The sequence below is a fragment of the Balaenoptera acutorostrata genome, chromosome 11 (assembly GCF_949987535.1).
Source record: "Balaenoptera acutorostrata chromosome 11, mBalAcu1.1, whole genome shotgun sequence".
Classification (NCBI taxonomy): domain Eukaryota; kingdom Metazoa; phylum Chordata; class Mammalia; order Artiodactyla; family Balaenopteridae; genus Balaenoptera; species Balaenoptera acutorostrata.
Genome location: NC_080074.1, coordinates 101,011,938 through 101,039,928, shown reverse-complemented (window position 1 = coordinate 101,039,928; position 27,991 = coordinate 101,011,938). Strand labels below are relative to the sequence as shown.

The following is a 27,991-nucleotide window of genomic DNA, read 5'->3' as shown; positions in this document are numbered from 1 at the left end:
GTCTGCCCGCCGGAAGTTTTGGAGCGCCGGAAGAGCTGAGGGATTCGTCTCGTTGCCTAGGGCCCCCCAAAGCTGAAGGTCAAACAAATTCACCCTTTCCTGTTTCCAGAGGGAGATGAAGGTCCAGAACCTGGAACCCAGAGCTTCCTTTCTCTGTGCCCCACAGCAGTTTTGCGCTGTAGCTGTTTTTATTCCCCCTAATCGACAGGGGAGGAAATCTGAGGCTGAGGGAGTGAAGTGACCTGCTGGACGTCATATGGCAGAGAACGTGGCGGAACCTGGACTAGAGCCTAAGCCTTCTAACTGCCGGCCTGAACTTGCCTCCTGTCCTGGGGGTGACGGAGTGGGTCACGGTCCCAGGGGCACGGCCACTGCCCAGCTACAAACGCGGCATCTCCGGCAGGCACCGCCAGGGCCTCCTCTCCACCGACCGCGGAAAAGGAGGACCCTGTGGGGAACTAGGCGGCCGCGAGACAACGGCGGCGGGGGGGGGTGGGGGGGTGGGGGTGGGAGCCGGAATCTAGGCCCCGCCCTCCTCGGACCTTCCGGTTCCTGCGCTCTGATTGGCCGGTGTCTGCAGCGAGCGTCGCAATTGGCCCCCTTGCGGCCGTTGAGATTTGAACTGCATTTCTGTGGCTTTTCCCGCGCGGCGCCCGGCTCGGAGGCGGATTTTTGCCTCCGCCTGGCGGGTATTGGTCGGTCTCTCTATGCACGGGAGTGCCACCTCGCAGATTGGTGCGTCTTGTGCCCTCCTTGGTTTTTTCTTCGTTTCAGCCCCACTGCCAGAGTTGGAGGAACGGCGGGCGAAGTGCTCTTGTAAGGTGCGGTGTTCAGGGGGAGCGGGGAAGGAGAGGCCGGGAAAATCGGTCACCTTGCTGTAGGACGCGGTATTGGGCTGGGAGGTCTAGTGGGTGTGTCCTTGTGGTACGACGTGGTAGAAACAGTAAGTCTCACAGATCCGCAGTGGAATTTGGTCAAATCGCTTAACCTTAGTCTCAGTTTCCTCATTTGTAAAATGAGCTATATTACTATGCCCTTCATGAGATTGGCATTTGGAGTCTTAGATCAGATAGGACGTTCAAATAGCCGAACAGAACCTGGCACAGAGTAAACAAATAGTAGATGTTCATGTTCTCTCATTCTGGAGACAGGAAGCCCATTAGCCCATACTGGGTCACTGTTCTGGCCTCAGATGAGACAGTGTCTATATACTTAAGAAGTTTTGCCCATAAAAACAGAAATAACAATGCGCTAACTTAGCGCATCGGTATGCCACTTTACAGTTCTTTAAATACTTTAATACCCCTTGACTCATTTGATCCTGAGAGCAATTTTGTAAAGTAATCAGAGATCAGTAATCCTGTTTGACAGATGGGGCCCAGGGGGTTAAGTGTCAGAGTCACAACTAGAATTAGATTCTAGTCCAGGCTTAATCTCACACGCTCTAAGATAATGTTATTAGCTTGATGTAAGACTAAAAAGTGTTATGGGGGCTTCCCTGGTGGCGCAGTGGTTGAGAATCTGCCTGCTAATGCAGGGGACACGGGTTCGAGCCCTGGTCTGGGAAGATCCCACATGCCACGGAGCAGCTGGGCCCGTGAGCCACAACTACTGAGCCTGCGCGTCTGGAGCCTGTGCCCCGCAATGGGAGGGGCCGCGATAGTGAAAGGCCCGCGCACCGCGATGAAGAGCGGTCCCCGCACCGCGATGAAGAGTGGCCCCCGCTTGCCGCAACTAGAGAAAGCCCTCGCACGAACCGAAGACCCAACACAGCCAAAAATAAATAAATAAATAAATAAATAAAGTAGAAAAAAAAAAATGTTTAAAAAAAAAAAAGTGTTATGTATCGGAGGAGGGGAATAATAGAACCAGATTAAAAAGACGACCCTTAGATATAGGCCCTGACTTGTTTGCTGTTTGGCTTCTAGCCCTGTGAGCCACTGGGGGAAAGATGTCTCCCCATCTGTATGAGTTCCATCTGCCCTTATCCCCAGAGGAGTTGTTGAAAAGTGGAGGGGTGAATCAGTATGTCGTGCAAGAGGTACTGTCCATCAGACAGCTTCCATCGCACCTTAAAGGTAAGAGTCCATAGCTGCCACTGTGCCTAGCACTTCAAAACAACCACCCACATGTGATTATATTGTCTGTCTGTTCCACTACACCACTAAGCTCCATGGGGGCACGGAACATGTCTTTCCTGTTCCTTACTGTTTTCTCCCTAGCGTTGCATTACACGAAGAGTATATTCATTGACCACCTTCTCTAGGTTATTCAATAAACAGTCTTGGTGTGTATGGTTAGTCTTCGGGGAGAATTTTATTTTAGATCTTGACTTCTTACCATATGCCAAAATAAAGTCCTGGTGGTTTTAAGAGTTGTAGGAGAAGACAGCTCCTAGAATGTCTGGGACTTGACCTGACCTGTTTCAGGTAATACTTTTTTAGAGTCTAGATCACATTTCCAAGAGTGTGCAATAATGGAAAAAAGCATATGTGCACAGTTGCAACACTGCACAATACATGTACAGTGCAGTTGCCCATTGAAACCTAGAGATGACCGAGAACAATTCATGCATTATCAACAAGACCCCATCCATAATGTCACTGTACTTCTTGGAAGTGTCTTGTGTCGGTTAGATTGCTTTGGAGAGTTACAGAGAGTAGAAGTTAAGTCTGTGGAGCCAGGCTGCCCGGATTTGAATCCTGGCTCCACTACTCTGACCTTGGACAGTTACTGATTCTCTGTGTGCCTTGGTTTCCTCATCTGGATAATAACCTACTTTGTTTGTTATCTCCTACAACAAGTAGGGTTCATTAATTATCAAGCACTTTGATAATATAATTCCAGCTTGTCTCTTCTTGGCCTTCCCATCATTGTTGCCAGATGACAGCTCCTTGCTCTGATGTGCAGAAGTAGAAAAAGGGATTTTTCTAACTTGTGCTTTTTCTTCTTTCTTGTTTTAAAACTACCAGAAGTCTTGTAACAGACTTAGCCAGAATTGGATCAGGTGCCTATTTCCCTAACTACTGGTAAGGGAAATGGAATTATCCAGATTGGCTAAACTGATCAAGATCATTACCTAGGCTTCCCTAAACCCGAACGTATCACCATTTGGTAAGCAAGGAAGAGGGCAGAGTGTGGAGTTGACTGATGGGTGTCCACAGAGAGACCATTCTCTCCATATTGCGTGGATCTGTGCATCACCAATGGCACAAGCTGCACACTCTAGCAAACTGTTCTTCAGTTGTTATTATGTATCACTTTGTTACATGAATGCTTGTTCCTTTTAAGAGTCCTTTTTATAACAATTGCATTGCTTTTGGTATTTAGAACCCTAAATACAAGTTCTACTATAAATACACAAGGTCAGGTCATTTAATTTGTTCAAGTTTTTACTGGTGTTATGCTATGTGCCAGGCAGTGTTCTAGGCACTGGGGATACAACAGAAAATAAAGCAGCCAAGGTGACAAAGTTCTTTCTCTCAAGGCTTTCAACAAGTAATAAATAAATATGGAGTATGTCAGATGGTTGTAAATACCAAGGAGAAAAATAAAGCAAGACAAAAAAGATTACAGTGAGCCGGTTATGGACTAGCATTTTATGTTGGATGATCAGAGAAGGCTTGCTGATAGGTGACATATGAGCAGAGACCATACAAGTGAGGAAGTTAACTATACAGGTTCTCAAGGAAGGGCATTCTAAGCAGACAGGAAAGCCAGTGCTGAGGCCCTGAGGTGGGGAAATGTCAATGTGGTTGGAGGGGAGTGCTCTAGGAAAAGAGAAGTCAGGTGGGAAGTGGTACAGATTATTCTAGAGTCTTGCTCCTCAGAGTGTGGTCTTCAGACCAGGAGCGTTAGTATCATGATTTAGGAGCTTGTTAGAAATGCAGGAGGAAGACCCATCCTCAAACTACTGAATCAGAAATCCATTTCTTAAGAAGATCCCCAGGTAATTCGGATGTACATTTCAGTTGGAGAAGCACTGATCTAGGGTGTTGTGGGTCATGGTAAAGACTTTAGCTTCAGAGAGAGTAAGCTTGAAAGCCATTGTGTTTTGAGCACAGGAGTGACATGATCTGACATTTTAAAAGTGTATCTACTGTGTTGAGCAGGAACTGTAAGGGGGAAGGGTAGAAGCAGGGGACTAATTAAGAGGCTAATAAAATAATACCAGGCAGCTTACCTGGGGTGATAGCAGTGGAGGTGATCATAAAAGGTTAGATCCTGAGTGAATTTTGAAAGTAGAGCCAACAGGATTGTTGATGGACTGGATTGGATTTACAGGGTTCGAGAAAGAAGAATTGAGGATGATTATAAATAAGGCTTTTTGACTTGAGCAACTGGAAGAATGGAGTTGTCATTTACTGAGATGGGTAGAGTACGAGAGGAGCACATTTAGAGTGTTGGTGAAATGATTGTGGAGTTCAGGGGAGAGGTGCCAGCTCACGATACACATTCGGGATTTAATATTCAGCATGTAGAGGGTGTTGAAAGCTGTGAGATTGGAGTAAGTATTGATGGAGAAGAAAAGCAGTTTCAAGACATAAGACCTAAGGCAGTCCAACATTTAGAGACTGGGAAAATGAGAGAGAACCAGTAGAAGAAACTAAGGACTAGTTGTTGAGGCAGAAAGTGAACAAAGACGCTAAATTAGGAGAAATTTCAAAAGGGAAAGGAGAGATCAGCTACACATTTAATTGCTGGACTTAGCAATGTGGCAATGGCTGGTAACCTTGAACACTATTTCAGAGCCGTGGGAATCAAGCCTGATTGGAATATGTTTATGAGAAAATGGGAGGAGAGAGGTTAGAGTTGATGAGTTTAGATAACCCTTTCTGGTTGTTTTGGTTTAAGGAGTAGCAGAGAAATAGGGCGTAGCTGGAGGGGGAGGCAGAGTCAAGGGAGGACTTTTTTTTTTTAAGATGGGCAACATTACATGTGTATGTGCTGAATGGGAATAATCAGAGAGAGGGGAAAGCTGATGCTGCCAGAGGGAGAGTGAATGACTGTTGGAGCAGTATCCTTTAAGGAGTCAGAGTATGTGATCTGGTGCTCGGTGGGGAGGAGATGGTTTAATTAGAGCATGGACAGTTTATCCACAGCAGCAAAAAAAAGAGTCAGAGCTTATGGGCACAGATGCAGGTCTTGCCAATAAATACAGAACTTGGCGCAGTTGGAGTTTCTCTTCTGTCTGATTCTGTTTTCTCAGTGAGATAGGAAGTGAAGCCTTTAACTGAAGGTGAGTTGGGGGAAAGCGATCTTGATGTTATGAACAGAGGAAAGGTGTGAAATAATTGCCTAGAAGAAAGCAAATAGGCCTGGGAACTTGTTATAGGCTTACTAAGAAATACTAAGGGCCTACTTGAGGTCATAAAGTGAGAATAGTTGGCTTGGTTTTATGTTTTTTCGAGCCACTTTTTTTTGTGTAGTTACATGAATGGAGTAATCAGTCAGTGGGATTTAATCCAGATTTACAAGGGGAGTAAATGTGTTAATAATAAGTGGAAAAAATTAGAAATACCATAATGTCTAATGATAGAGGAACAGTAAGTTAATTGAGGTACATTCAGTGGAATGTTATGCAGTCATTAAAAACTATTACAAAGGTTTTTTTTAATATCCTTATTTTAATATTGTTTTAAAAAACAGAACAGAGTTGAATACGTGATATGACCTCAACAATAGAAATAGTATGCATAGAAAATAAACTGAAAAAAATTAGCCAGATGTTAACAGTGTTTATTTCTTTCTCATTTTCATTTTACCATATTTTCCAGATTACAGAAGGAGGTTTATAAGAGTGGGAGATAGCTTACAAGTACTGAGTTACATTATGTGCTAAGTATTTTCCTGACTGTTTCACGTGGATTATCTCACTTAATCTTTACCAGAAAATTCTGAAAAGCCCTATGAGGTATGATCTGTTATTATTCCCAATTTACAAAAGAAGAAACTGAGACTTGGTAAGCTAAGTAGCTTAGCCTAGTAAACGTTCAAGCCACATATAAACCTAAGCAGCGTGACTAGACTAGATCAGCGGGTGCTGCTTTGGAGAAGTAAGGAGGAATGTGAATGGAGAGAATCATTGGATGTAATAAAAAATAGGTAATGGGTAATCTTTGAGAGAATAGCTGTTAGATTGGTAAATCTCAGAAACTAGGTTTCAGGGAATTGAGAAAGATTACACAAAATTTTAAAGGGATATGAGCACAAAGTCAAATGAAAGGCACTGATCGTTTTTGGTTTGTTTGTTTTAAAGAAGTAGGGGCCTGAGCACGTCAGGAAAAGAGCATTCCCTAGAGAGGATGAGGCCAGAGGTGAAAGAAAGGAGACAAGTCTTTGGGGGCAGTGAAGACAGCTTAGCTTTAGAACAGAAAATCTTTTCACTTGAGACTGAAGCAAAGAATGGGAAGGTGTTGGCAGAATGACTTGTTGACAGAGAGGCAGGATTACATGAGGGAGCCCATGCTTTGGGTCTCATTCTTTTTGGTAAAGTAGAAAGCAGTCATCTACTAAAAGAAGAAAGGCAAAGCATAAGAAGAGGTATAAAGAAAGGGGGGAACATGCTATGAGTATAGTGCTAGGGTGTCAGTAGGAATTGGAGAAATAAAATAGTTTGTTAAACATCGCAGAGTAGTTGGACAGCATAACACTGCAATATGATGAATCAGGTCAGTGAGCCAGCAGTGATAATGTAGTACAAGGTTCAAGCTTTACTTTCTAGGCAAACCAACTTCTTACTGCAGAAAAGAAGAATTTGGTAGAATTCTTTTCCCTCCCCATCCACAGAAAGAGCTAGATATACAACTTGGTTCAAAAGTTAACTCCCGGGACTTCCCTGGTGGCGCAGTGGTTAAGAATCCGCCTGCCAATGCAGGGGACACAGTTCGATCCCTGGTCCAGGAAGATCCCACATGCCACGGAGCAACTAAGCCCATGCGTCACAACTACTGAGCCTGTGCTCTAGAGGCCGCACATCACAACTACTGAAGCCCCCCTGCCCTAGAGCCTCTGCACCGCAACTACTGAGCCTACATGCTGCAGTTACTGAGCCCATGTGCTGCAGCTACTGAGCCCATGCACCACAACTACTGAAGCCCATGCGCCTAGAGCCTGTGCTCCACAACAAGAGAAGCCATCACAGTGAGAAGCCCACACACCGAAATGAAGAGTGGCCCCCACTCACTGCAGTTAGAGAAAGCCCGCACGCAGCAACAAAGACCCAATGCAGCCAGGAAAAAAAAAAAAAAATTAACTCCCATACTGCCTTGCTACTCTTGCATGTTGTAAGTCATAATTAGCTGCTACTCCCTTTTATACTGAAGTTTTTATATAGAAGCAGTACAGTGAAGATGAAAAGAGCACTGAGTTTGAGAATCAAAAGATGCTGGGTTTTCAGGGAGTTCCCTGGTGGCCTAGTGGTTAGGATTTCAGGCTTTCACTGCTGTGGCCCAGGTTCAATCCCTGGTCGAGGAACTACAGCACCACCCCCCCCCCCAAAAAAAAATGCTGGATTTTCAAAATGTAATACAAGTACAGATGTCCCCCAGCTTACGATGGTTCAACTTAGATTTTTCAGCTTTATGATGGTGCAAAAGCAATATGTATTCAGTAGAAACCATATTTCGAATGTTGAATTTTTATCTCTTCCTGGGTTAGCAGTATGTAGTAGGATACTCTTCTCATGATGCTGGGCAGCAAGCGCAGCTCCCAGGCAGCCACATAATCACAAGGTAAACAACTCATACACTTAGAGCCATCCTGTACCCAGACAGCCGTTCTGCTTTTCACTTTCAGTACAGTGTTCAATAAATTACGAGAAATATTCAACACTTTATTATAAAATAGGCTTTGTATTAGATGATTTTGCCCAACTGTAGGCTAATGTAAGTGTTCTGAGCATGTTTAAGGTAGGCTAGGCTAAGCTATGATATTCAGTGGGTTAGATGTATTAAATTTTTGACTTACAATGTTTTCAACTTACAGGGGGTTTTTCAAGATGTAACCCCAACATAAATCAAGGAAAATCTGTAGTAACAAATGAACCTAAGTGTATTACGGATGTTTGACATAATTACACTAAAGGATTGCAGAAGAAAATAACCTAAGTAACTAGGAAACCCAGTATTTCGGGTTTTTTGTTTTGCTTTGTTTGGCTGCCCTGTGTGGCATGCAGGATCTTGCCTGACCAGGGATCGAACCCGTGCCCCCTGCGGTGGAAGTGCGGAGTCTTAACCACTGGACCACCAGGGAAGTCCAGTATTTTGACCGTGAACTGTATATAAAAGAACTTTACACAATTAGCGTAAGGTAGTTAGTAAATTTATTTTATAAAGGGGTGTGTGTTAGCAATTCTGAAACTGTTTTATGTGTATACTAGGATTAAGCAAATATATAAGTGAACTTATGTTTTTAATATATACACAGAGAGATAAAAATAGAGGAGTGTGTGCATTTACACCTACATATATGTATATCCTGCTTTTCTCTGCTGACTGGGCCTAAAAGCTCCAACAGCAGTGATCTTACCTAGGGCCTAGAACTTGGTTTCTACATACCATTCTCTCATAAAAGAAACCTGGACTCCAGTGAGAATGGTTGATTCCAGGACTGAGCCAGGGAAGGTACGAGACGAGCCTGGAACATCTTGTGGTACAAGAAAGTAAGAGAACAAGAATGAAGGGAGCATGTCAGAGACACAGGCCAAGTTGAAGGAGCTCCCAGTGGTCAAGTATGGGACAGTCTGAGCAACAAAATTAATAATAAGAAGAATGGATTAAAACACATAATAAAAGAAACCTTCATGAGCCCATTCTGTTATAAACAAATAATTGGATACATAAAAGAAGGGAAAGTAACAGCTCATACTTAGCCTGGCATTCCCATTAAGTAAGCATAAAAGGAATGATGGAAACAGACGAATCACCATTTAGTAAAAGTAATAATTGTGGCAGGCAAGAATCATCCATAGATGCTTAAATAAGTGGGCAGAATGTGGTGAGAAACAGGATTTTCAAAGTATCTCCCCACAAGATACTTATTAGTTGCAAAGGGGAAAATAGTAACTTTGCAGCGGAGACACCCAGGCAAACACTACCAACTGGTCAAAGTTAATATCACTAGTAATAAGACATTGACATCACCTACTTCTGGGTATGATGCATCGGAAGGACCCATCCTCCCTTTCTCAGTGATCTAGCCAAAAGTGCATGACCTCAATCTAATCATGAGAAAATAACAGAGAAACCCAAAGTGAGGAACATTCTACAGAATAACTGGCAAATACAAGATCATGAAAGACAAAGATTGGAGGAGACTAAGGAGGTATGACAAATCAATGCATTGTGGTATCCTAGGCTGGCTCCTGGTCTGGGAAAAGGACAAAAATAGAACAGCTGGCAAAATTCAAGTAAGATCTGTAGATTAGTTAATAACATTGAATTAATGTTCATTTCTTGGTTTAGAATAGATCCTTGTACTATGGTTATATAAGATGTTACCATTATCTGGGTGAAAAATACAGGAACTCTCTACTGTTTTTGCTACTTTTGTAATTTCAAAATTAAAAAAAAAAAAGGATCCTGAGTTTGTGTTCATTACTCAGTTGGACAAGTCACATAACTACTCAGACATTTAATTTATTTTCCCATAAAATAGGCACAGTACTATTTGCTTCATCTCGTTCAGAGATGTGGTAATAAAACTCAAATAAGGCTTTAATTGTAAAACAGGACAAAGTGTCAGATGTTATTATAATAGTAGATTACATTGAAATGAAGTGTCTACTTTTGTGATTCTACCAAGAAAAGCAATTAACTCCATTTTCTGCCATGAATAGAACTTACCAAAAAGGCCTCTCCCCTCTGTATTGATTAGTTTCTTTCATCTCTATAGCATTTCAGGCTGCCTTTCGAGCTCAGGGGCCCCTGGCTATGCTGGAGCATTTTGATACCATCTACAGCATTCTGCAGTAAGTAAAGTACCCCTCTGATACTTTAAAAACAACTGGTGGCTATTTGCCCTAACTTTGCATGTTAGTCCTGAAATTCCAAATTATAGTTCACTGATAAATGGTTCTGGGTGTTGATATTTCTACTCATGAGCATTTACCCCAGCTTGCCACCATATTTATTCAGTCGAGTAATTTCACGTGTTTTTTTTTTTAAGTATTAGATTCCTCAGGTTCGATCTGATCTATTAGAATGGGCTCTGCAGGTTCCTGTCTCACCCCCGCCCCCGCACTTTCTTTCCCTCATAGTCACTTTCGAAGTATAGACCCTGGCCTCAAGGAAGATACTCTGGAATTCCTGATAAAAGGTGTTTATGGGTCGGGGGTAGGGGATGGAAGGTGTGTGTTGCTGTTTGTTTGTTTACTGTTTCCTGCCACATGATGATATCAAGGCTGTGGTGATTCAGTTGGTTTGGCTAAGCCCGGGGACCTCTGACCTATAGGTCTGTAATCTTGGTGGGCAATACAGAGTTATGTGTGTTCACTGTAAGGGCAGACCAACAATAAACTCTTCCTACTCTTGAACTGCCTCTCTTCAATAGAGGCAGTTCTTCCTGTTGCCAGAGAGAAATTGGGATAACTGGAGTGAGAGAGTAGGGATAGGGCATGTTCAGGCTATCAGGGTCAGGGGTCCCAGAGGACTTAGCTTGTGTTGTAGCCACTGAGAGATGAAACACAGATCTTTGGTAATCTGATGGCTGCAAGTGCTAGGGGTTTTGAAGTTGGGTTGTATGAGGAAAGTGAATGAAACTGACTCCAGATCCTGCCCCTCGCAGTGGTATCCCGCCACTCCCAGGAACTTCCCGCCATCTTGGATGATGCAACTTTGAGTGGGTCAGATAGAAGCGCACACCTAAATGCCCTCAAGATGAACTGCTATGCTCTCATATGCCTCTTGGAATCCTTTGAGACCATGACCAGCCAGACAAGCCTCATGGACCTGGACCTTGGTGGGAAGGTAATTTGTTATTCCTGGCTCACTTGATATGGGATATGGGGAGATACGGGAATTGGTGGGAAAGATGGAATTCAGTGATTCTGAGAATCTTTTCCTTTCTGCCCTTGACCCATGTTTAAGGTTTATGAGGAGGTACTCAAAAGTATCACAATGTATCTTTTGCTGACAAGCAGCTCTTTTATATTTTGGAACTTGTAATACTTCCGTCTTACCTTCTACCTTGTTTCAATACTGGATAGTTTGGGCACTCAGACTAGCAGATCATGATCCTTTTGGCTTCCTTATTTTTTCTTAAGTATATCCTTTTTTAGGGTAGGAAAGCCCGGGCCAAGGCAACCCATGGCTTTGACTGGGAAGAAGAGAGGCAACCAATTCTTCAGCTTTTAACACAGCTGCTCCAGTTGGACATCCGTCACCTGTGGAGTCACTCAATAATCGAAGAGGAGTTTGTCTGGTGGGTAGTTGATTGCTATAGGTGATATTGGCTATGCGGAATGAGGCTCTGTTGCTAGATATGCTTTATGTATACACACACACACACACACACACACACACACACACATTTATTTATTTATTTATTTTTGGCTGTGTTGGGTCTTCGTTGCTGCGCGCGGGCTTTCTTTAGTTGCGGCGAGCAGGGGCTACTCTTCGTTGCAGTGCACAGGCTTCTCATTGCGGTGGCTTCTCTTGTTGTGGAGCACGGGCTCTAGGCGTGTGGGCTTCAGTAGTTGTGGTGTGCGGGCTCTGTAGTTGTGCGTGGGCTCTAGAGTGCAAGGTCAGTAGTTGTGGTGCGTGGGCTTAGTTGCTCCGCGGCATGTGGGATCTTCCCAGACCAGGGATCGAACCCGTGTCCCCTGCATTGGCAGGTGGATTCTTAACCACTGCACCACCGGGGAAGCCCTAGATATGCTTTTTGTTTGTTTGTTTTGTTTTGTTTTGTTGTTTTTCAATTTTTTAACTTTTTATTTTGAAATAATTTCAGATTTACAGAAAAGTTGCAAGAATAGTACAAAGAATCCTCTATACCCTTCAGACTCCTCAAATGCTGACATTTTACCACATTTGCTTTACTAGATATGCCTTTTAAATACTTCATTTCATCCCTCAGTTCTGTCTGTAATACACAGAAGTATTCCCATTACGTTGAGTTGTTCAGAAGTAGATAATGAAGATTAGAAACTGCTTTGAATTTCTCATCTTTAATGCCATTTATTCATTCATGAAACAGTATTTACTGAGAATCTCCTAGGTGCATGGCTGGTGTCATTAAAGTCACTGAAAACCAGCGTTTCTGCCCTCTTAGAGTTTCTATTTTAGATCAGAAGACAATTTTTTAAATAAGTAAAAATATATAGTATGTCTTATAGTTTATTACTGTGGAGAAAGATAGTGGAGGGAGTGGGAAGTTTGATGGGAAAGGGTTGTAATCTTTATCAGCTGTTCTAGCAAGACCTCTTTGAGATGGTGACATTTGAGCAAAGCCCTCGAGAAGGTAATGAGAGCCATGAGGATATCTGGAGGGAGAGCAAGGGCAAGGTCAGGAAACAGCAAGGACACAGGAGGGAGTGTGTTGAGCACGTATAAGTAATAGCGCTGAGGCCAGAGCTGGCAGCTGAGACAGGGTGAGGGGTAGGCTGGGAGGTCGGGGCAACAGGGAGCCAATTGCAGGTCCTCATTGGCCATCACGGGTTGGCATTTATCAGAGTGAGATGGGGCCACTCGGGTTCCGAGCAGGGCAGTGAGGTGGTCTGGCTTGTCTTCAACAAGCTCATCCTGGCTGTTGTGTTGAAACAGACTCTGGAGGGAAAGGAGGAAAGCGGGAGACCAGTAAGGAGGCTGTGGCGGTCACTTGGGCAAGAGATGACAGTAGCTTAGGCCCAAGAGGGCGGTGGAGATGGGGAGAAGTGGATGCAGTCTGTACTTGTTCTTTAAGGAGAGCCTATGGGATGAGCTGACAGATGCATGTGAGGTTTGAGGGAGGGTGTGGTCGAGGGTGACTCACCCAGGGTTTTCGCCTGAGCATTTGGAAGAATGGAGCTGCCGGTGACTGAAATAACGGGGAAGGCTGTGGGAGCGTGTTTGGGGGGACAGGAGAAGTTCTGCTTTGGACATAGAAAGCTGGAGGTGCCTATTAGACATCCAAGTAATGTCAGATTTGGTTGTGGAATGTACAAAGCTGAAGGAAGACAGGAGAGCAGTCTAAGCTAGAGCACACATTTGGGAATATAATGTATTTATATAAATGGTATTTGTAGCCATGAGACTGAATGAGGTCACTAAATCAGTAAGCATAGCTAGAAGAGAGCCGAAGTCCAAGGACTGTACCTTGGGGCACTCCAGCATCAGGAGAGTGAGATGAGGAGGAAGAACCAGCTGAAGAAACTGAGAAGGGAGTCTGGCCTCCTGGTACCAAATGAGGCATGTTTCAAGGAGAAAGAAGTGACCAGTTGTGTCAGATGCAGCTGAAAGGTCAATAAAGATGAGGACTGCGTTGGCCATTTAACAATGAGAAGTCAGTGGTGATCTTGTCCTGTCTTTTATCATATATTCAGCTTCTGTGTAGACATTATAACTGGTTGAAAGTTGGTAATCCAGAAGGAGGAAGTACCTATCTGGGGGTCAGCAAAGCAAAGCAACTTGGTGTAGAAGGCGATAGAATAAAGAAAACTAGAAGACCCTGACTGGGGCAGCAGAGATGGAATGAATGAGGCAAGACCAATGTAGTTGAGTCCAGACCGCTGATGTCACCATCTCAACTCTTCCTTTCTCAGTTTGGTTACTGGCTGCTGCTACCGCCTCCTGGAGAACCCCACCATTAGTCACCAGAAGAACCGCTCCACCCGGGAAGCCATAACACACCTGCTTGGTGTCGCCTTGACACGTTATAACCATATGCTGAGTAAGTTAGCCCTCCACTTTGCCCCACCCTTTTCATTTTGCCCGTGATTTCTCATGTGTAGTACTTCCACAGGTGCCACTGTGAAGATCATCCAGATGCTGCAGCACTTTGAACACCTGGCATCTGTACTGGTGGCAGCTGTGAGTCTGTGGGCAACTGATTATGGAATGAAGAGCATAGTAGGAGAGATTGTAAGGTGACCCTTCCTTCTCTAAGTTTCTAATTCTCATTTCCCTCAGGGAGAGTATAAAGATTGGAAATTGCTTCTCTGTGTAACATTAGATTCCTTCAGATATTAGATACCAACTTTACCTTCCCTTACTGGGACCTGAGTAATTAAGTTATGCTGCTATGGCTATGTTTATTCCCCTGTGTAGAGAGATTGGACAGAAGTGTCCCCAGGAGTTGAGTCGGGACCCTTCAGGGGCAAAGGGCTTTGCCGCCTTTCTGACAGAACTAGCAGAGCGTGTCCCGGCCATCCTGATGTCCAGCATGTGCATTCTACTAGATCATCTGGATGGAGAGGTAGGTGGTCCCCTGGGGATCTCAGGTTTTTCTAGGGGTTTTAAGTGCATTGTTGAAAGGCTGTTTCTTAACAAGAAGGAAGCTTTCACGTGAAGTCAAGTTGTCTAGGCTAATCACTGTGGCAGTTCCTTCCTATAGAGAAGCAGATGAAGTTTATTGAATTAAATAAAGAGCCACTTATTAATCCTATTTCAATATCACACTGGTTTCACCCAGGTCTGGTAGGGGAGATGACAGTTCCACAGCTTAAGTCTAGTGAGAGTGACTCAGCTGTGATTCTGGGTCCCACCCATTCCTCAGGATAAAGCCCCTTCCTGCCCACCTGGTACTCAGATCCACCCACATCATCTGTCTTATCCCTCAGTGTTAGCCTGACTGCTTCCCAAACTGATGCTGGCACTCCTCGGTGAATGTCAGGAGCAAAGACAGTCTGCTTGTTCATCTAATGTACTATAACTTTTTATGCAAGACCCCATTCTCTGGCTCTTGGCCTGGCAAAAACCCCAAACACTATTCTCCATGATTCTGTAATGGACTTGGTTGGCACTAGGGCTGATTTCTGTTTCCCTGTCAGTAAGATGTGGGAAGGGAAGTGTGAGGGAAAGGCGGTGTTTATTAGTAAGGATCAAAGGCTTTGAGGCCTCAGATGAAAGTAATTAATGCTTTTCAGACATGTGTTGGTGGATGGATGTGATTTCATATTCAGCTGCCACCATGGTTACCTGGGTGAGCCTTGTGGGGAAAAACTGCTCTGGGCTCTTGTTTATTTTGTCCCTACATTCTCCTCTGACCAGACAAGGCCCTTCTGGGATTCAGGTTTTTCTAGTGACCTCAGGAGTCAATGAATACCTGCTGGGCAGTTGACCAGAAAAAGTCAGAGCTAAGAAAAGCAAGCTTAACCTTGCCTAAAGGCCTTACCCCTTCTTTGTGCCTGGATGAGCACAAGAGTTTAGGAAAAGGACAGTCAGTATGGGGGTGCAGAGGCTCATACCAGCCTCATATCCATCTCAGAATTACATGATGCGCAATGCCGTGCTGGCGGCCATGGCGGAGATGGTGCTGCAGGTTCTGAATGGTGATCAGCTGGAGGCGGCAGCCCGAGACACCCGAGACCAGTTCTTGGACACCTTGCAGGCCCACGGCCACGACGTCAGCTCCTTTGTGCGGAGCCGTGTTTTGCAACTCTTTACCCGAATCGTCCAGCAGAAGGTGAGTGGCCTTTGACATGATAAAGATACACGGTACCCCTCTATGTACAGGCCGAAGAAAAGAGGAATCCAGGGTCAAAAGAAAAGTAGCTATGTCAAAGAGGAGTCTAGAATTCAGGATTCTACTACCCGTAATAAAGGTCTTCCTCTATCAAGGACAAGGATTCTGGGCTCCATTTAAGGACTACAGTATGTCTTAACCACTACAGACAGTCCTCTTGAGCTATTCACATCCCGTAGGAAAGTTTCCTTAGAATGAGCGGCTAGCTCATGTAGCATACTTCACGATCATCTTGAGCAGAATGGAAGGTGTGGGGCGGGATCTGATCCTGTCTTCCTGTTCCACATAGGCTCTGCCCCTGACACGTTTCCAGGCAGTGGTGGCCTTAGCAGTGGGGCGTCTGGCAGACAAGTCGGTGCTGGTTTGTAAAAACGCCATCCAGCTGCTGGCCAGTTTTCTCGCCAATAATCCCTTTTCCTGCAAGGTAAGTAGTCTGGGGCCACCCAAAAGAGAAGGAATTAAATGGAAACAGCAGTGAAATTCTCAGTGACCCTGATGTTCATTTTTACCTTGGTAGCTTAGTGATACTGACCTTGCTGGACCGCTGCAGAAGGAAACCCAGAAATTACAAGAGATGAGGGCCCAGAGGCGAGCTGCAGCTGCTTGTGAGTAGTTGCTGCGGGATGCCCCAGACATCCTTCTCCTTGCAGCCGGAAACTCAGTGCAAGAGAGTCTAAGTGAGACTTTCTCATTCAGCCGCAGTGCTGGACCCAGGGGAGGAGTGGGAAGCCATGCTGCCAGAGTTGAAGGCTACCCTGCAGCAGCTGCTGAAGCTTCCCCAGGAAGGAGAGGGGATGCCTGAGGAGGTTGCCGAAACAGAGACGGCGGAAGAGGTGGAAGGACGCATCCGTCGATTGCTAGCCAAAGCTAGTTACAAGTATGTGAAAGAATGGGATATTCTCTCATGACCTGTTAGGTTTAGAGTTAACCTTTGAGAAACAATATATTTTTTAATTGAAGTATAGTTGATTTACAGTGTTGTGCTAATTTCTGTTCTACAGCAAAGTGACTGTTGATACACATATGTACATTCTTTAACAATGTTTTTTTTAAATGAACTGCACTTAGGGTATGCTGCCATCAGATGGTGGTAGGTGTTCTCATTGCAGTAATAGTCTGAACACCAGATTTATGCCAAAGGCAAAGTCTACGATTAAGCATGCTTTTCTGCTTTTACAAATGTTTAAAGAAACTACTAAAACAACTAAACGTAAATCATGTTATAATTGAATATGACCAAAGTCCTGCTTCATTTGAAGAAGACGACCTGTAAGTAGAATTCTAGTTCTATAAAGTAAGTTACTTAAACTTTCTGGGGCTCAGTTTCATTATTTATTTAGAAATAGTTGATTAGATCATAAGATCTCTAGTGGCTTTCTAATTCCAAAATGTGTGAGCTGATAAATAATAACAAACGTGCTCAATCCTGCCTTAATCTTTAAATCAACCTGGTATGAATCCTGATCTTAGAGAAAAGATTTTTGTGACTAGAACTTGAGAGCACCTTGGCAACAAAAGCCTTACAGCTGTCCACAGGTATTCTTAAACCTCAGCCACAAGTCATTAGTTTACTTCTTACCTAATTAGGCTGCTCAGAAAGGCTGAAGAGAGGGTGGCTAGTTGGCTCTCTAACTCCCTACGTCTCTCTGGTGTCTCTCTTTGCCAAAGCATAAAAGGCAGCCTGCTCTGCCTCCAAGCATGCTAGTGATGAGTTAGGAAAAGGCTTCTTCTCGTGTTAAAGATGTCCCCTCCTCCTTCAGCAATCCTTGGCAGCCAGTGCTGGGTGAAGTTCTTAATAGCTGAGGTTCTGGCTTCCAGTTACAAATTTAAACGTGTTAGAACGTAACTTTTTAACAGTTTAATGGCAGAGTTTTGGGGGTTTTTGGTTTTTTTTAAGCAGGAATCTACTTTTTGTAATTAGACAGTATGTTCACATGGCACAGTATTCAAAATGCGACCAAGGACGTGCCATGAAGCATCCCTCCCAAACCTGCTTTCCAGCCAGTTAGTTCCCTTTGCCTAGCGAGCCTCCTTCTAGAGACAGTGCGTAGTCACACACTCAAACACACCGACGTGTTTTTCCCCCTTTTTATACAAGTGACAGAATTCTCTACCGGTAGGTCCAGGTTCTTGATGGAATCATGACATAGGCTGCCTGACACAAGGCTGCAGTGACACTCTTATGGGTGCCTGATTGGTGACAGGTTATGTTCTGTCAGGCAGGCCATCATTCTCACTCGAGAAGCCATAGGCCACTTCCAGGAATCTGAACCCTTCTGTCATATGGACCCAGAGGAGTCAGAGAAGACCGGGTTCCTGAATCTCTTAGGAACTATCTTCAAAGGTAAATCCCTTTTCCTTCAGTCAGCAAACAAGACACTTCAACTGTATTTATAGACCATTTACTTTATGTCAGACACTCGCCTGGCTGGCACCCTGGTGCTGAAAGAGGCTAGAGGGAAGTTAGTGGTGCTTCTGCTCTGGAATGGAAGCAGCCCACGGGCCTAAGATTTAGTCACAGGGTATAAAAGTTTATTTCCAAACCGTAGAGGACTTGAGGAATCTTTTTTGAGAAATGAACTAACATATTTTGGAATAAATTCTAAATTTATACTTTCCTAGTGGGAATTCCCCGGTGGTCCAGTGGTTAGGACTCTGCATTTCCATTGCAGGGGGCACAGGTTCGATCCTTGGTCAGGGAACTAAGATCCCGCAAGTAGCGCAGCACGGCAAAAAAAAGCTTTCCTATTGTAGAAACAAATATTCAGCGATGTTTAGATCTGTTGGGTTTCCCCATATACCCTTGAACGAAAACCATCCTGTAATTCTTTAACTCTAGGCCCAGCAGCTCCCACACAGGAGAAGAATCCCCAGGGGGCTGCGGGGAACTTGGGCCCAGGAGAGACTGGCTGTAAAGACAAGCCCAGTGTGTCAGAGCCTGAGAAATGCAGGGAAAACGATGAGCTGGTGAAGCAGGAGATGCTGGTGCAGTATCTGCAGGACGCCTACAGCTTCTCTCTGAAGATCACAGAGGCCATTGGCATCATAAGCAAGATGATGTATGAACACACAACTACAGGTACGCCGGCATCCCCTCTGCAAGGACTGGGTCTTGGAGTTGGAAGAACCGGTCTTGTCCGTATTTATTGATGTCTGTCTGCTCCTTTGAAAGGCCCGGATTCTTACTTCAGTTTGCTTTGTGTAGCCCTGCAGAGTGTGCACACAGTATTTCACGGGGCGTTTAGGGGAGTTGGCATCCTCAGGGAAAAAGGAGGAAGGCCTCCGCTCGCATGTTGCTACATTAAGAAAGGTTCTGTCTTTAAGTATTGGGGGAGTTTTGCCAAGCAGGTAGGTGACATTTGTGTCTGTCCTCAGGTAGGTGACATTTGTGTCTGTCCTCTCAGTGGTACAGGAGGTGATTGAATTCTTTGTGATGGTGTTCCAATTTGGGGTACCCCAGGCCCTGTTCGGGGTGCGCCGCATGCTGCCTCTCATCTGGTCGAAGGAGCCTGGTGTCCGGGAAGCTGTGCTGAACGCCTACCGCCAACTGTACCTCAAACCTCAGGGGGATTCTGCCAGGTAGATGGGCTGTGTTTGCCTTTGCTAACTTTTCTGAAATCAGCTTTTCACAGGCTGTGCCTCGCCTCCTGAAGGAGTGGTGGCGGGGGCGGGGGAGGTGGGCACCCTTCTTCTAGGGGAGTTCTAGCTCCAGAGGCACTAGGTCTGTAATGGGCTCGGGGTGGGGCTGAACTTCCAGTGAAACCCATCCTAAGCAGTTATTTGGTTTGTTTTTGTTTTTCTTTTTATTGAAGTATAGTTGATGTGTACAATATTAAATGTTATAAGTGTGCAATATAGTAATTCACTATTTTTAAAGGCTATACTCCATTTATAGTTATAAAATATTCCCCACATACAGTATATCCTTGTAGCTTACTTTATACATAACAGTTTGTACCTCTTAATCTCCTGCCCCTATATTGTCCCTCCCCCTTCCCTCTCCCCACTGGTGACCGCTAGTTTGTTCTTTATATCTGTGAGTCTAAAGCACTTATTTATTATTTGACACTGTGGTGGGATTGCCTAATAACCTGTTTGCCAGGTTCAGCTTCTTGGTCTTTTAATGACCCCTGATGTCTGCTGTTCCCACAGAGCCAAGGCCCAGACTTTGATTCACAATCTCTCTTTGCTGCTAGTGGATGCCTCAGTTGGGACCGTTCAGTGTCTTGAGGAAATTGTAAGTCTCCTCACTTTGACTTACTCATTCAGCAAGTATTAGTGAGTAATTACTGTGTGTTCAGCAAGTTACTCAGCCCTGCAAAGAAGTATAAGATTATTCGCTTTGAAGTCTAGTTGGCAGCCCAAAACACAAAACATTTCTAGAGCAATGCAGCAGATTGCTAAGTGGCCCAGGCAATGGTTATAGTAGCGATAGTAATATAATAATAATAACACGTTATGCCAGGTACTGTATTTAGCACTTTGCTCATATTAATTTGCTGATCCTCACAACAGCCCTAGGAGGCAATACTATTATCAGCATTTTACAACGAGAAATCTGAGGCACAGAGATCTTAAAGAACTTGGCTAATTTCAGCTACTTAGGGGCAAAGTTTGAGATTCAAACTCAGGCATAAGAGTTGCAGAAAACATCCTCTTACCTGGTATGTTCTATTGATGAGTAGAGTGGGAAAGAGAGCAGTGTGAGATGGGATACTCGAGGGAAGAGCTTCCTGAAGGTGGCAGGACTTAATCTGGGTCTTGATGAGTAGGATTTAGAGAATTACAGAAAGGAGGGAAAACATTTCAGACAGAAAGCCAAGAAAGAGCACTGCCTATGTTGTAGAATGAAGACGATTGTGTTCTGGCTCAAAACTGTCATCTGGAAAAGATAGAAAGCTGGAAATGTGGTTTGGAACTAAATCTGGAAGATCCCGGGATGCCTTTCAAGAGTCTAGGACCTGAACCTTGTCAGCCAGGGGCTCCAGCATTTTAGTGAGGCAGAGCTGCTTTGAAGGGTTTGGATTATGGGACAAAAGGCAGAGGTGGTGCTGACCACCAGCGTCCACTGGGAGGAGTATCACCGCTGGCCACGTTTTTTCCTCACTGGGGGAAAGAAGAGCCTGCTGGTGGCACTTGGCCCGAGATCTTGTAGAGTAGCTGCTGGCCAGGAGCCCAGACAGCAGGCAGAGGAGAGCTATTTCTACATGGTGAGCAGAACTGTGGCATGATGAAATAGACGTCTGGGGAGGTCACAGCATACAGGTTGGTTGGAACAGAGGCTAGGGACAGGGATGTCCCTGGAGGCTGCTGTAGATGTGCAGTGACAGGAGTCTAGACTTTGGGGGTGGGAGGAAAATCTGTAGAATTGCACTTTAATGGAAGATAAATTTTAAAAGGAAGAATAGGTCGGACTAAGTGACTGATACATAAAAAATTAGGTGACTGTGAAGTTTGAAGCATATGTGACTGTTGGTGTTGGTGCCGTTGGCAAAATGAAAAGGCAAGAAAGGACGATGGCATCCATTTCAGACATGTTGAGTTAGTGGTAACAGCAAGAAAACCTACTAGAAATCTCCAGAATGTAGTCCAAACTACAGATCCACATGAACTCAACGAGGTCAGTTTCAATATGTCATCTTAATAAACGTAGTTTTGAAGGCATGAGAGCAGAAAAGTAGCGGAGACGGAAGCACCTCCCAAGACCCTGCTTTACATTTTGAGCCTCCTTCCTCTCCCACTCCTAAACAAACATTGCCTTACTTACTTAGGTTCTCGATATTCTCTTCAGAGGAGGTGGACCAAGCATCAGGGGAATTGTTATTTTTTGGCCTGAGCCCTTTTTCTTTTCTCTGCAGCTCTGTGAGTTTGTGCAGAAGGATGAACTGAAACCAGCAGTGACCCAAGTGCTGTGGGAGCGGGCAACCAAGAAGGTGCCCTGCTCTCCTCTGGAGCGCTGTTCCTCTGTCATGCTTCTTGGGGTGATGGCACGGTGAGGCTCAGATCCAGGCAGGCGGTAGGATGAGAGAGGAAGGGAAGGTTCCCTTAAGACTGCTTCAGTAATAGCAGTCAGGCCCAGCTGAGCTCTGCGCATGCATCAGCCACCTAAATGGAGAATAAAACAGTGACCGTACCAGTCTACCCCCAGGCAGCAGAAACAGTGGGGTCAACAGAGCAAGAGGGATGCCAAGGGGCCAGCCCTATGCCAGAGCCTCTCTGTAGCGCTCCAAGGCGCTCGAAGCCCTGAGTTGGGTGCTGGTTCCTACCCCCCTTGGTGGTGTCCCCCACGCAGAGGTGTCCGTGAGTGGCTTTAACGCTTTGGCTTCCTTCTCCCAGAGGAAAACCAGAAATTGTGGGAAGCAACTTAGACACACTGGTGAGCATAGGGCTGGATGAGAAGCTTCCACAGGACTACAGGTTGGCCCAACAGGTGTGCCATGCCATTGCCAACATCTCTGACAGGAGGAAGGTACGTGGGGTGGTTACGTCCAAACTAAGGCGGGTGCGCGTCCTTCTGTCCACCCTCAACACACACCCACGTTGTCTTCCCTGCTTTGGACAGCCTTCTCTGGGCAAACGTCACCCTCCCTTCCGGCTGCCTCAGGAACACTGCTTGTTTGAGCGACTGCAGGAGACGGTCACGAAAGGTGAGCACCATGAAGGGCCTCGGGCAGAATTGGGCCTTTGTCTGCAGTGGCAACTTCTCCCTTCTGCTGCGCAGGCGTTGTCCGCCCAGACCCACTCTGGATCCCATTCAAGGAGGCGGCAGTGACCCTCATTTACCAGCTGGCAGAGGGCCCCGAGGTGATCTGTGCCCGGATGCTGCAGGGCTGTGCAAAGCAGGCCCTGGGGAAGCTGGGAGAGAAGAGCATCCCCCAGGAGGCCCCGAGTAAGTAGGCAAGAGGGTCGGCGGGCCCGCGGGCAGCAGCCAGCTTCTGCTGTGTCCCTGCTGGCCAGGAGCCACTGACACCACCACTTCCTACAACCACTCCCGACCCCCTCAGCCCACGCTGTCCCTTTCTGTCACTCAGGCCGGGCCAGTCACTGCTACCACACCCTCCACCCCCGTCTCTTGCTCCTTCACTGGGGTGTAGAGCGCGTGAGCAAGGGGGCCATCAGTATTGCGGGGGCCTGTGAGATTTGATTGTCTTTTTCTCCCTGCTTTCCCACTCCCCCTCCTGCAGAGGACACCCCCGTGCTCCCCACTTTCCTGTTGATGAACCTGCTGTCCCTGGCCGGGGACGTGGCTCTGCAGCAGCTGGTGCATCTGGAGCAGGCAGTGAGTGGAGAGCTCTGTCGGCGCCGAGTTCTTCGGGAAGAACAGGAACATAAGACGAAAGAACCAAAGGAGAAGGTGAATGGCACGCGTGGGCATTTGGGTTTGGGTCCCAGGCGTTTCCCAGATTTGCTTCCGGCCTTCGGGTCCTTCACATTTCCTTCTGGGGATCTCCGCTTCTCTCCTGTTAAATGAGCTGATGGAGACTGCCTCCTAGCTGCTACTACTCTGGAAACAATTAGTGAGAACAAAGATGGATCACCCAGGAAGGAAGGTTTTAGGTAAATACAGAGCATCGAGATAGGGACCTTGGCAAGACACACGCTGTGCCCTAGGCAGTGTTTGTTAGAACCAGCACACTCCCACGGCCTTTCCGGCAGCCTTGGTGACTGGGCCTAGCACCTGATGGGACCTTGTGTTCTCTCCACTAGAGGCAGTGATGTCTGGCAGACAAATGAGAGAGAGAGCCCTGCAGCAGTGGGATAAAGTCTGACCTTCTCTGTGACTTTGAACCATTGTCTGGCAGGCTCCATCTGTTTACTGTGTATAGGAAGTTATATGCTTCTGTGAGGAGGAATTCAGAAGAGAAGTGGGATGCTTTGGCAACTTAAACACAGACGGACTTAGTTCTTTTCCGGTTTAATTCAGGAGTCCTTCTTTGGATACACGTGACAAGCCTGTGAATGGTTTTGCCTTTCCCCAGATCCATTTGTGCAAAATGAAGGGTAGGCTGAAATCAAAACGGTCTGCTCACCCATGATCCCTGGCTGCTTTCCCATCAGAATCCAAGCTCTGAGGCCACCATGGAGGAGGAGATGGGGCTGGTTGGGGCTACGGCTGATGACACCGAGGCAGAACTCATCCGCGGCATCTGTGAGCTGGAGCTGCTAGATGGTGAGAAGAATTGCTGAGTGACCCTCTCCCCGGCTAAGTAGCCTGTCCCAAACCTAGAGTTGTTCCTCCACCAGGCAAACAGACACTGGCTGCCTTTGTTCCACTTCTGCTTAAAGTGTGCAACAACCCTGGTCTCTATAGCAACCCAGAGCTCTCTGCAGCTGCTTCACTTGCCCTCGGCAAGTTCTGCATGATCAGGTAGGCCTTGGGGTGGGCATCGCCTTCTCCAGGAGGATGGGGGATGGTATGGTTTCCCTGATGATCCTCTCTTTGCCCCTAGTGCCACTTTCTGTGACTCCCAGCTTCGGCTTCTGTTCACCATGCTAGAAAAGTCGTCACTCCCCATCGTTCGATCTAACCTCATGATTGCTACTGGGGATCTGGCCATCCGCTTCCCCAACCTGGTGGACCCCTGGACACCTCATCTGTATGCTCGGTGAGAGACACCTCACAGCACCTTCACCGTCCCTGCCAGCCCTGGAGGCTGTGGTGAAGTCAGTGTGAGAATCCCCAGAACTGTTCCCTGGTCTTTAGTGTTCCCTTGAACATCTGTGCAGGCCCTGGCTGAGGGTGGCCCCAAAGGGATTGATGCTTCTTGTCTAAAGCCTTGGTTACAGCCTTGGCCTCTTTCCCCAAACCCAGCTTTCAACTCTAGACAGCCTCTAACTGCTTCTAGAATGGCACTAGGAAGAGGCCATAGAGTCCTACTGAGGGCCTCTCTGCCAGCGTCAGCTTTAGCCCATGGTCTTGGTCCTGATGACACAGATTTCATTCTTAGTCTCCGGGACCCCGCTCAGCAAGTGCGGAAAACAGCCGGGCTGGTGATGACCCACCTGATCCTGAAGGACATGGTGAAGGTGAAGGGGCAGGTGAGCGAGATGGCCGTGCTGCTCATCGACCCTGCCCCTCAGATCGCTGCCCTGGCCAAGAACTTCTTCAATGAGCTCTCCCACAAGGTGAGAGGTGGGGGCAGCTTTGAGCTTGCTGCCGGGGGACATGCAGGTCACCTCGTCTCTGATGTGACTCTCTCTCTTACAGGGCAATGCAATCTATAACCTCCTTCCAGATATCATCAGCCGCCTGTCAGCCCCTGAGGGAGGAGTGGAGGAGGAGCCTTTCCACACCATTATGAAGTAGAGTTCCCTGGGCCTTGGGGCACATTTTCCATTGTAGAGCAGCGTTAGGAATCAGACAAACCTGTATGTGATTTCTGGCTCTGCTACTCTTTAGCCGTGTGGACTTCAGCAGTAACCACCTCTCTGTGCCTGTTCCTCCTGTGTAAAAGGAGGCCAGAAATACTTCCCCTTTATTAGTTCTTGAAAAGATTCAGTAAGGTAAAAGTCCTGACACCGGATGGCAGCTGCTTTTGTTATAAATTTCCAGTCACAGTGAAATTCCTCAGGAGGGTGAGGTGGACCCTTCCCCGAGGCGTGAGAGAGGGCAGGAGGGACAGGCCCGGGCATGGGCCGTGGCAGAGAAGGGCCTGCTACGGAGGCAGGAGGATGACAGAAGGCTGGTGCTGGGGAGGGTACGGGGCTGGTGTTGGCAGTGGGTGGGTTCGGAGCTGCCCCCAGAGACAGCACATCCGCATCTCCCCTCCTGCAGGCAGCTCCTTTCCTACATCACCAAGGACAAGCAGACCGAGAGCCTGGTGGAGAAGCTGTGTCAGCGGTTCCGCACGGCCCAGTACGCTGCCTTCCTTGAGGGCTCTTTGTGCCAGAGAGGGAAAGAGCCCCACCCCCCGCCCCAGGGGCCTCCCCGGGGCTGTGGGAGGCTGATGAGGAAGGAGGCCTTTCCCTGCTGGGTCCCACTGCTCCTCACAGAGCCGTCCCGCCCACAGGACCGAGCGCCAGTACCGGGACCTGGCCTACTGCGTGTCACAGCTGCCCCTCACAGAGCGGGGCCTCCGCAAGGTGCTGGAAAACTTTGACTGCTTTGGAGATAAACTGTCAGACGAGTCTATCTTCAGCGCCTTTTTGTCCATTGTGAGCAAGTTGCGGCGTGGAGCCAAGCCCGAGGGCAAGGTGAGCGCACCCGCTGCGTTCGTTCCAGCCGCAGTTCATTCCGGTGTTCTGCGGCTCTGGATTTCTGACTTAGCCCCAGCTGACTGCAACCAAGTAACCAGAGTGACCTAAGACCAGATCTTTCTGTCTCCAATTCCTGGTTCTTTGTTTCTCTTTTTTCTTTTCTTTAGTAGACTTTATTGAGGGCAGTTTCAGGTTCAAAGCAAAATTGAGTAAAGTATAGAGTCCCCCCATGTGCCCCCTGCCCCCAGGCAGGCACAGCCTCACAGCCTCCCTGGTTACCTGCATCCCCCGCCAGAGGCTAGAGCGGGACATCCATGAACCTGCCTTGACACATCACCATCGCCCAGAGAGCGTGGTTTCCAGGAGGGTTCACTCTCGGTGATGTGCGTGCTGAGGGTTTAGACGAATGTATCGTGGCCTGTGCCCACCACTGCGCGACATTCAGAGTAGATTCCCTGCCCTGAGCATCCTCTGCTCCCCTGTTCACCCCACCTCCCCGCAGCCCTGGCAGCCACTGGTCTTTTTACTGTTGCCACAGCTTCGCCTTTCGCAGGGTGTCGTATCTTCGCACCCACACGGTACATACTCTTCTTAGTTGGGTTCTTTCATTTAGTGATATGCGTTTAAGGTTCCTCCATGTCTTTTCACGGACTTGTTTTTCTTTGGCTGCCTTGGGTCTTCGTTGCTGCGCGCGGGCTTTTTCTAGTGGCGGCGAGTGGGGGCTGCTCTTTGTTGCAGTGCGTGGGCTTCTCATTGCGGTGGCTTCTCTTGTTGCGGAGCACGGGCTCTAGGCTCACGGGCATCAGTAGTTGTAGCACACGGGCTCAGTAGTTGTGGCTCGCAGGCTCTAGAGCGCAGGCGCAGTAGTTGTGGCGCACGGGCTTAGTTGCTCCGCTGCATGTGGGATCTTCCCGGACCAGGGCTCGAACCCGTGTCTCCTGCATTGGCAGGCGGATTCTTAACCACTGTGCCACCAGGGAAGCCCCGACTTGTTTCTTGTTAATCATAGAAATAACTATATTTCCAGGCCTGCTTTTCACCTCTTTTTGCCTCCAGGCTGTAATAGATGAATTTGAGCAGAAGCTTCGGGCCTGTCACACCAGAGGTTTGGATGCAATAGAGGAACTTGAGATTGGCCAAGCGGGTAGCCAGAGAGCCCCATCAGCCAGGAAACAGCCTGCTGGTACGTGAGGCAGCCCCTCGCAAGACAGACCAGGCGGGGCCCTCCTCTCAGATAGAGGTTCCTTTTTTTTTTTTCCTTTTTGGACTCACGCCTCTGCCTTTTCTAGTCTCTAGACACCGGCATCTGGCTTCTGCAGCGTCACACAGTGACTTTGTCACACCTGAGCCTCGCCGTACTACCCGATGGCATCCAAACTCCCAGCAGCGAGTTTCAAGAAAGAAACTCAGAATCATCTTTTCAAGTGATGAGTCCAGCGAGGAAGGTACGGTGCTTCCTTCCACACCCGGCCCAGAAGAAGCACAGCTCGGGGGGCGGGGGGGAGGTTGGCTTTGATGGGGTCCTGCTGCGTAGGCCCCCTGCCCCCAAGGTCCTCTTCCTCCCTGTGCAGTGTGGTCTGGGACTGTCCCGTTTGTTCTCTGAGACCTATGTTTCACCATCTTTGGGACTCAGCTTTTTCTTATTCCCCCAATTCTTTGAATAGAACCGTCAGCAGAGATGACAGACGATGAGACACCCAAGAAAACCACCCCCATCCGCCGAGCATCTACTCACAGGCACAGGTCCTAGGGGCAGCCTTGCCTGTTCCCAACCCTGCTGTGCAGGTGTCTTGTAGAGTGACCTTGAATTCCATTCCCCTTGTAAAATACTTGTTTGCCTGTCTCCTTGTTTTTTTAATGCATAAATGGTCTTTATAACAGACGGCTTTGCTCTTAAACTAGCCTAACTGAACCGAGTTGAGCTGCTTTCCTTGGAATATACATTTGCCAGTTTCCTAGTTTTCCAATGAATAAATGTTTTTATACACTTTTAGAGGTTTTTCCTAAGCTCATCTTTGTTTCATCTTTCTCGTTAGCCCAGAGGCAGGCAGCAGATAGAGGGTTATTGATCCAGAAGGAGAAGATGAGCCCAGGAGTCTGGGGCCTGTCCCAGCATCTGCTGAGTTTCACGCCC

The 27,991-nt window shown here is 47.0% G+C and overlaps 1 protein-coding gene and 1 non-coding gene across 3 annotated transcripts; both read left to right on the top strand.

The window, feature by feature from the left end:
- The first annotated feature begins 2 nt into the window (after positions 1-2).
- Positions 3-27,850, top strand: NCAPD2 (non-SMC condensin I complex subunit D2). 2 transcript variants are annotated; one of them, XM_007170177.2, is made up of 32 exons: positions 3-821; positions 1,929-2,078; positions 9,895-9,970; positions 10,259-10,317; positions 10,786-10,967; positions 11,279-11,421; positions 13,739-13,866; positions 13,939-14,062; positions 14,244-14,391; positions 15,403-15,600; positions 15,950-16,084; positions 16,178-16,265; positions 16,357-16,537; positions 17,880-18,004; positions 18,500-18,739; positions 19,065-19,239; positions 19,813-19,897; positions 21,519-21,652; positions 21,997-22,129; positions 22,223-22,307; positions 22,382-22,549; positions 22,845-23,014; positions 23,719-23,830; positions 23,905-24,028; positions 24,111-24,266; positions 24,609-24,786; positions 24,869-24,963; positions 25,436-25,516; positions 25,671-25,854; positions 26,914-27,040; positions 27,147-27,302; positions 27,522-27,850. In XM_007170177.2, exons 2-32 carry the CDS (start codon positions 1,952-1,954, stop codon positions 27,605-27,607), a joined length of 4,203 nt encoding a protein of 1,400 aa, XP_007170239.2. In that variant the 5' UTR covers positions 3-821; positions 1,929-1,951; the 3' UTR covers positions 27,608-27,850. The 2 variants fall into 2 exon arrangements, with proteins under 2 accessions (XP_007170239.2, XP_057412448.1); XM_057556465.1 differs by lacking the exons at positions 3-821; positions 1,929-2,078 and having other exon boundaries at positions 9,909-9,970; positions 10,168-10,317.
- Positions 10,383-10,709, top strand: LOC114236305 (small nucleolar RNA U85). The gene has a single exon (XR_003622279.1). It is a non-coding gene; the product is annotated as a small nucleolar RNA U85 (small nucleolar RNA).
- Positions 27,851-27,991: the final 141 nt, after the last annotated feature.

Excerpts from the sequence above, each read along its gene's own strand:
- NCAPD2 (XM_007170177.2), top strand. The coding sequence starts at position 1,952 with ATGTCTCCCCATCTGTATGAGTTCCATCTGCCCTTATCCCCAGAGGAG. Across the intron at positions 19,240-19,812 it reads CCTCAGGGGGATTCTGCCAG|AGCCAAGGCCCAGACTTTGA; the intron begins GTAGATGGGCTG and ends CTGTTCCCACAG. Across the intron at positions 24,029-24,110 it reads GGCAAGTTCTGCATGATCAG|TGCCACTTTCTGTGACTCCC; the intron begins GTAGGCCTTGGG and ends CTTTGCCCCTAG.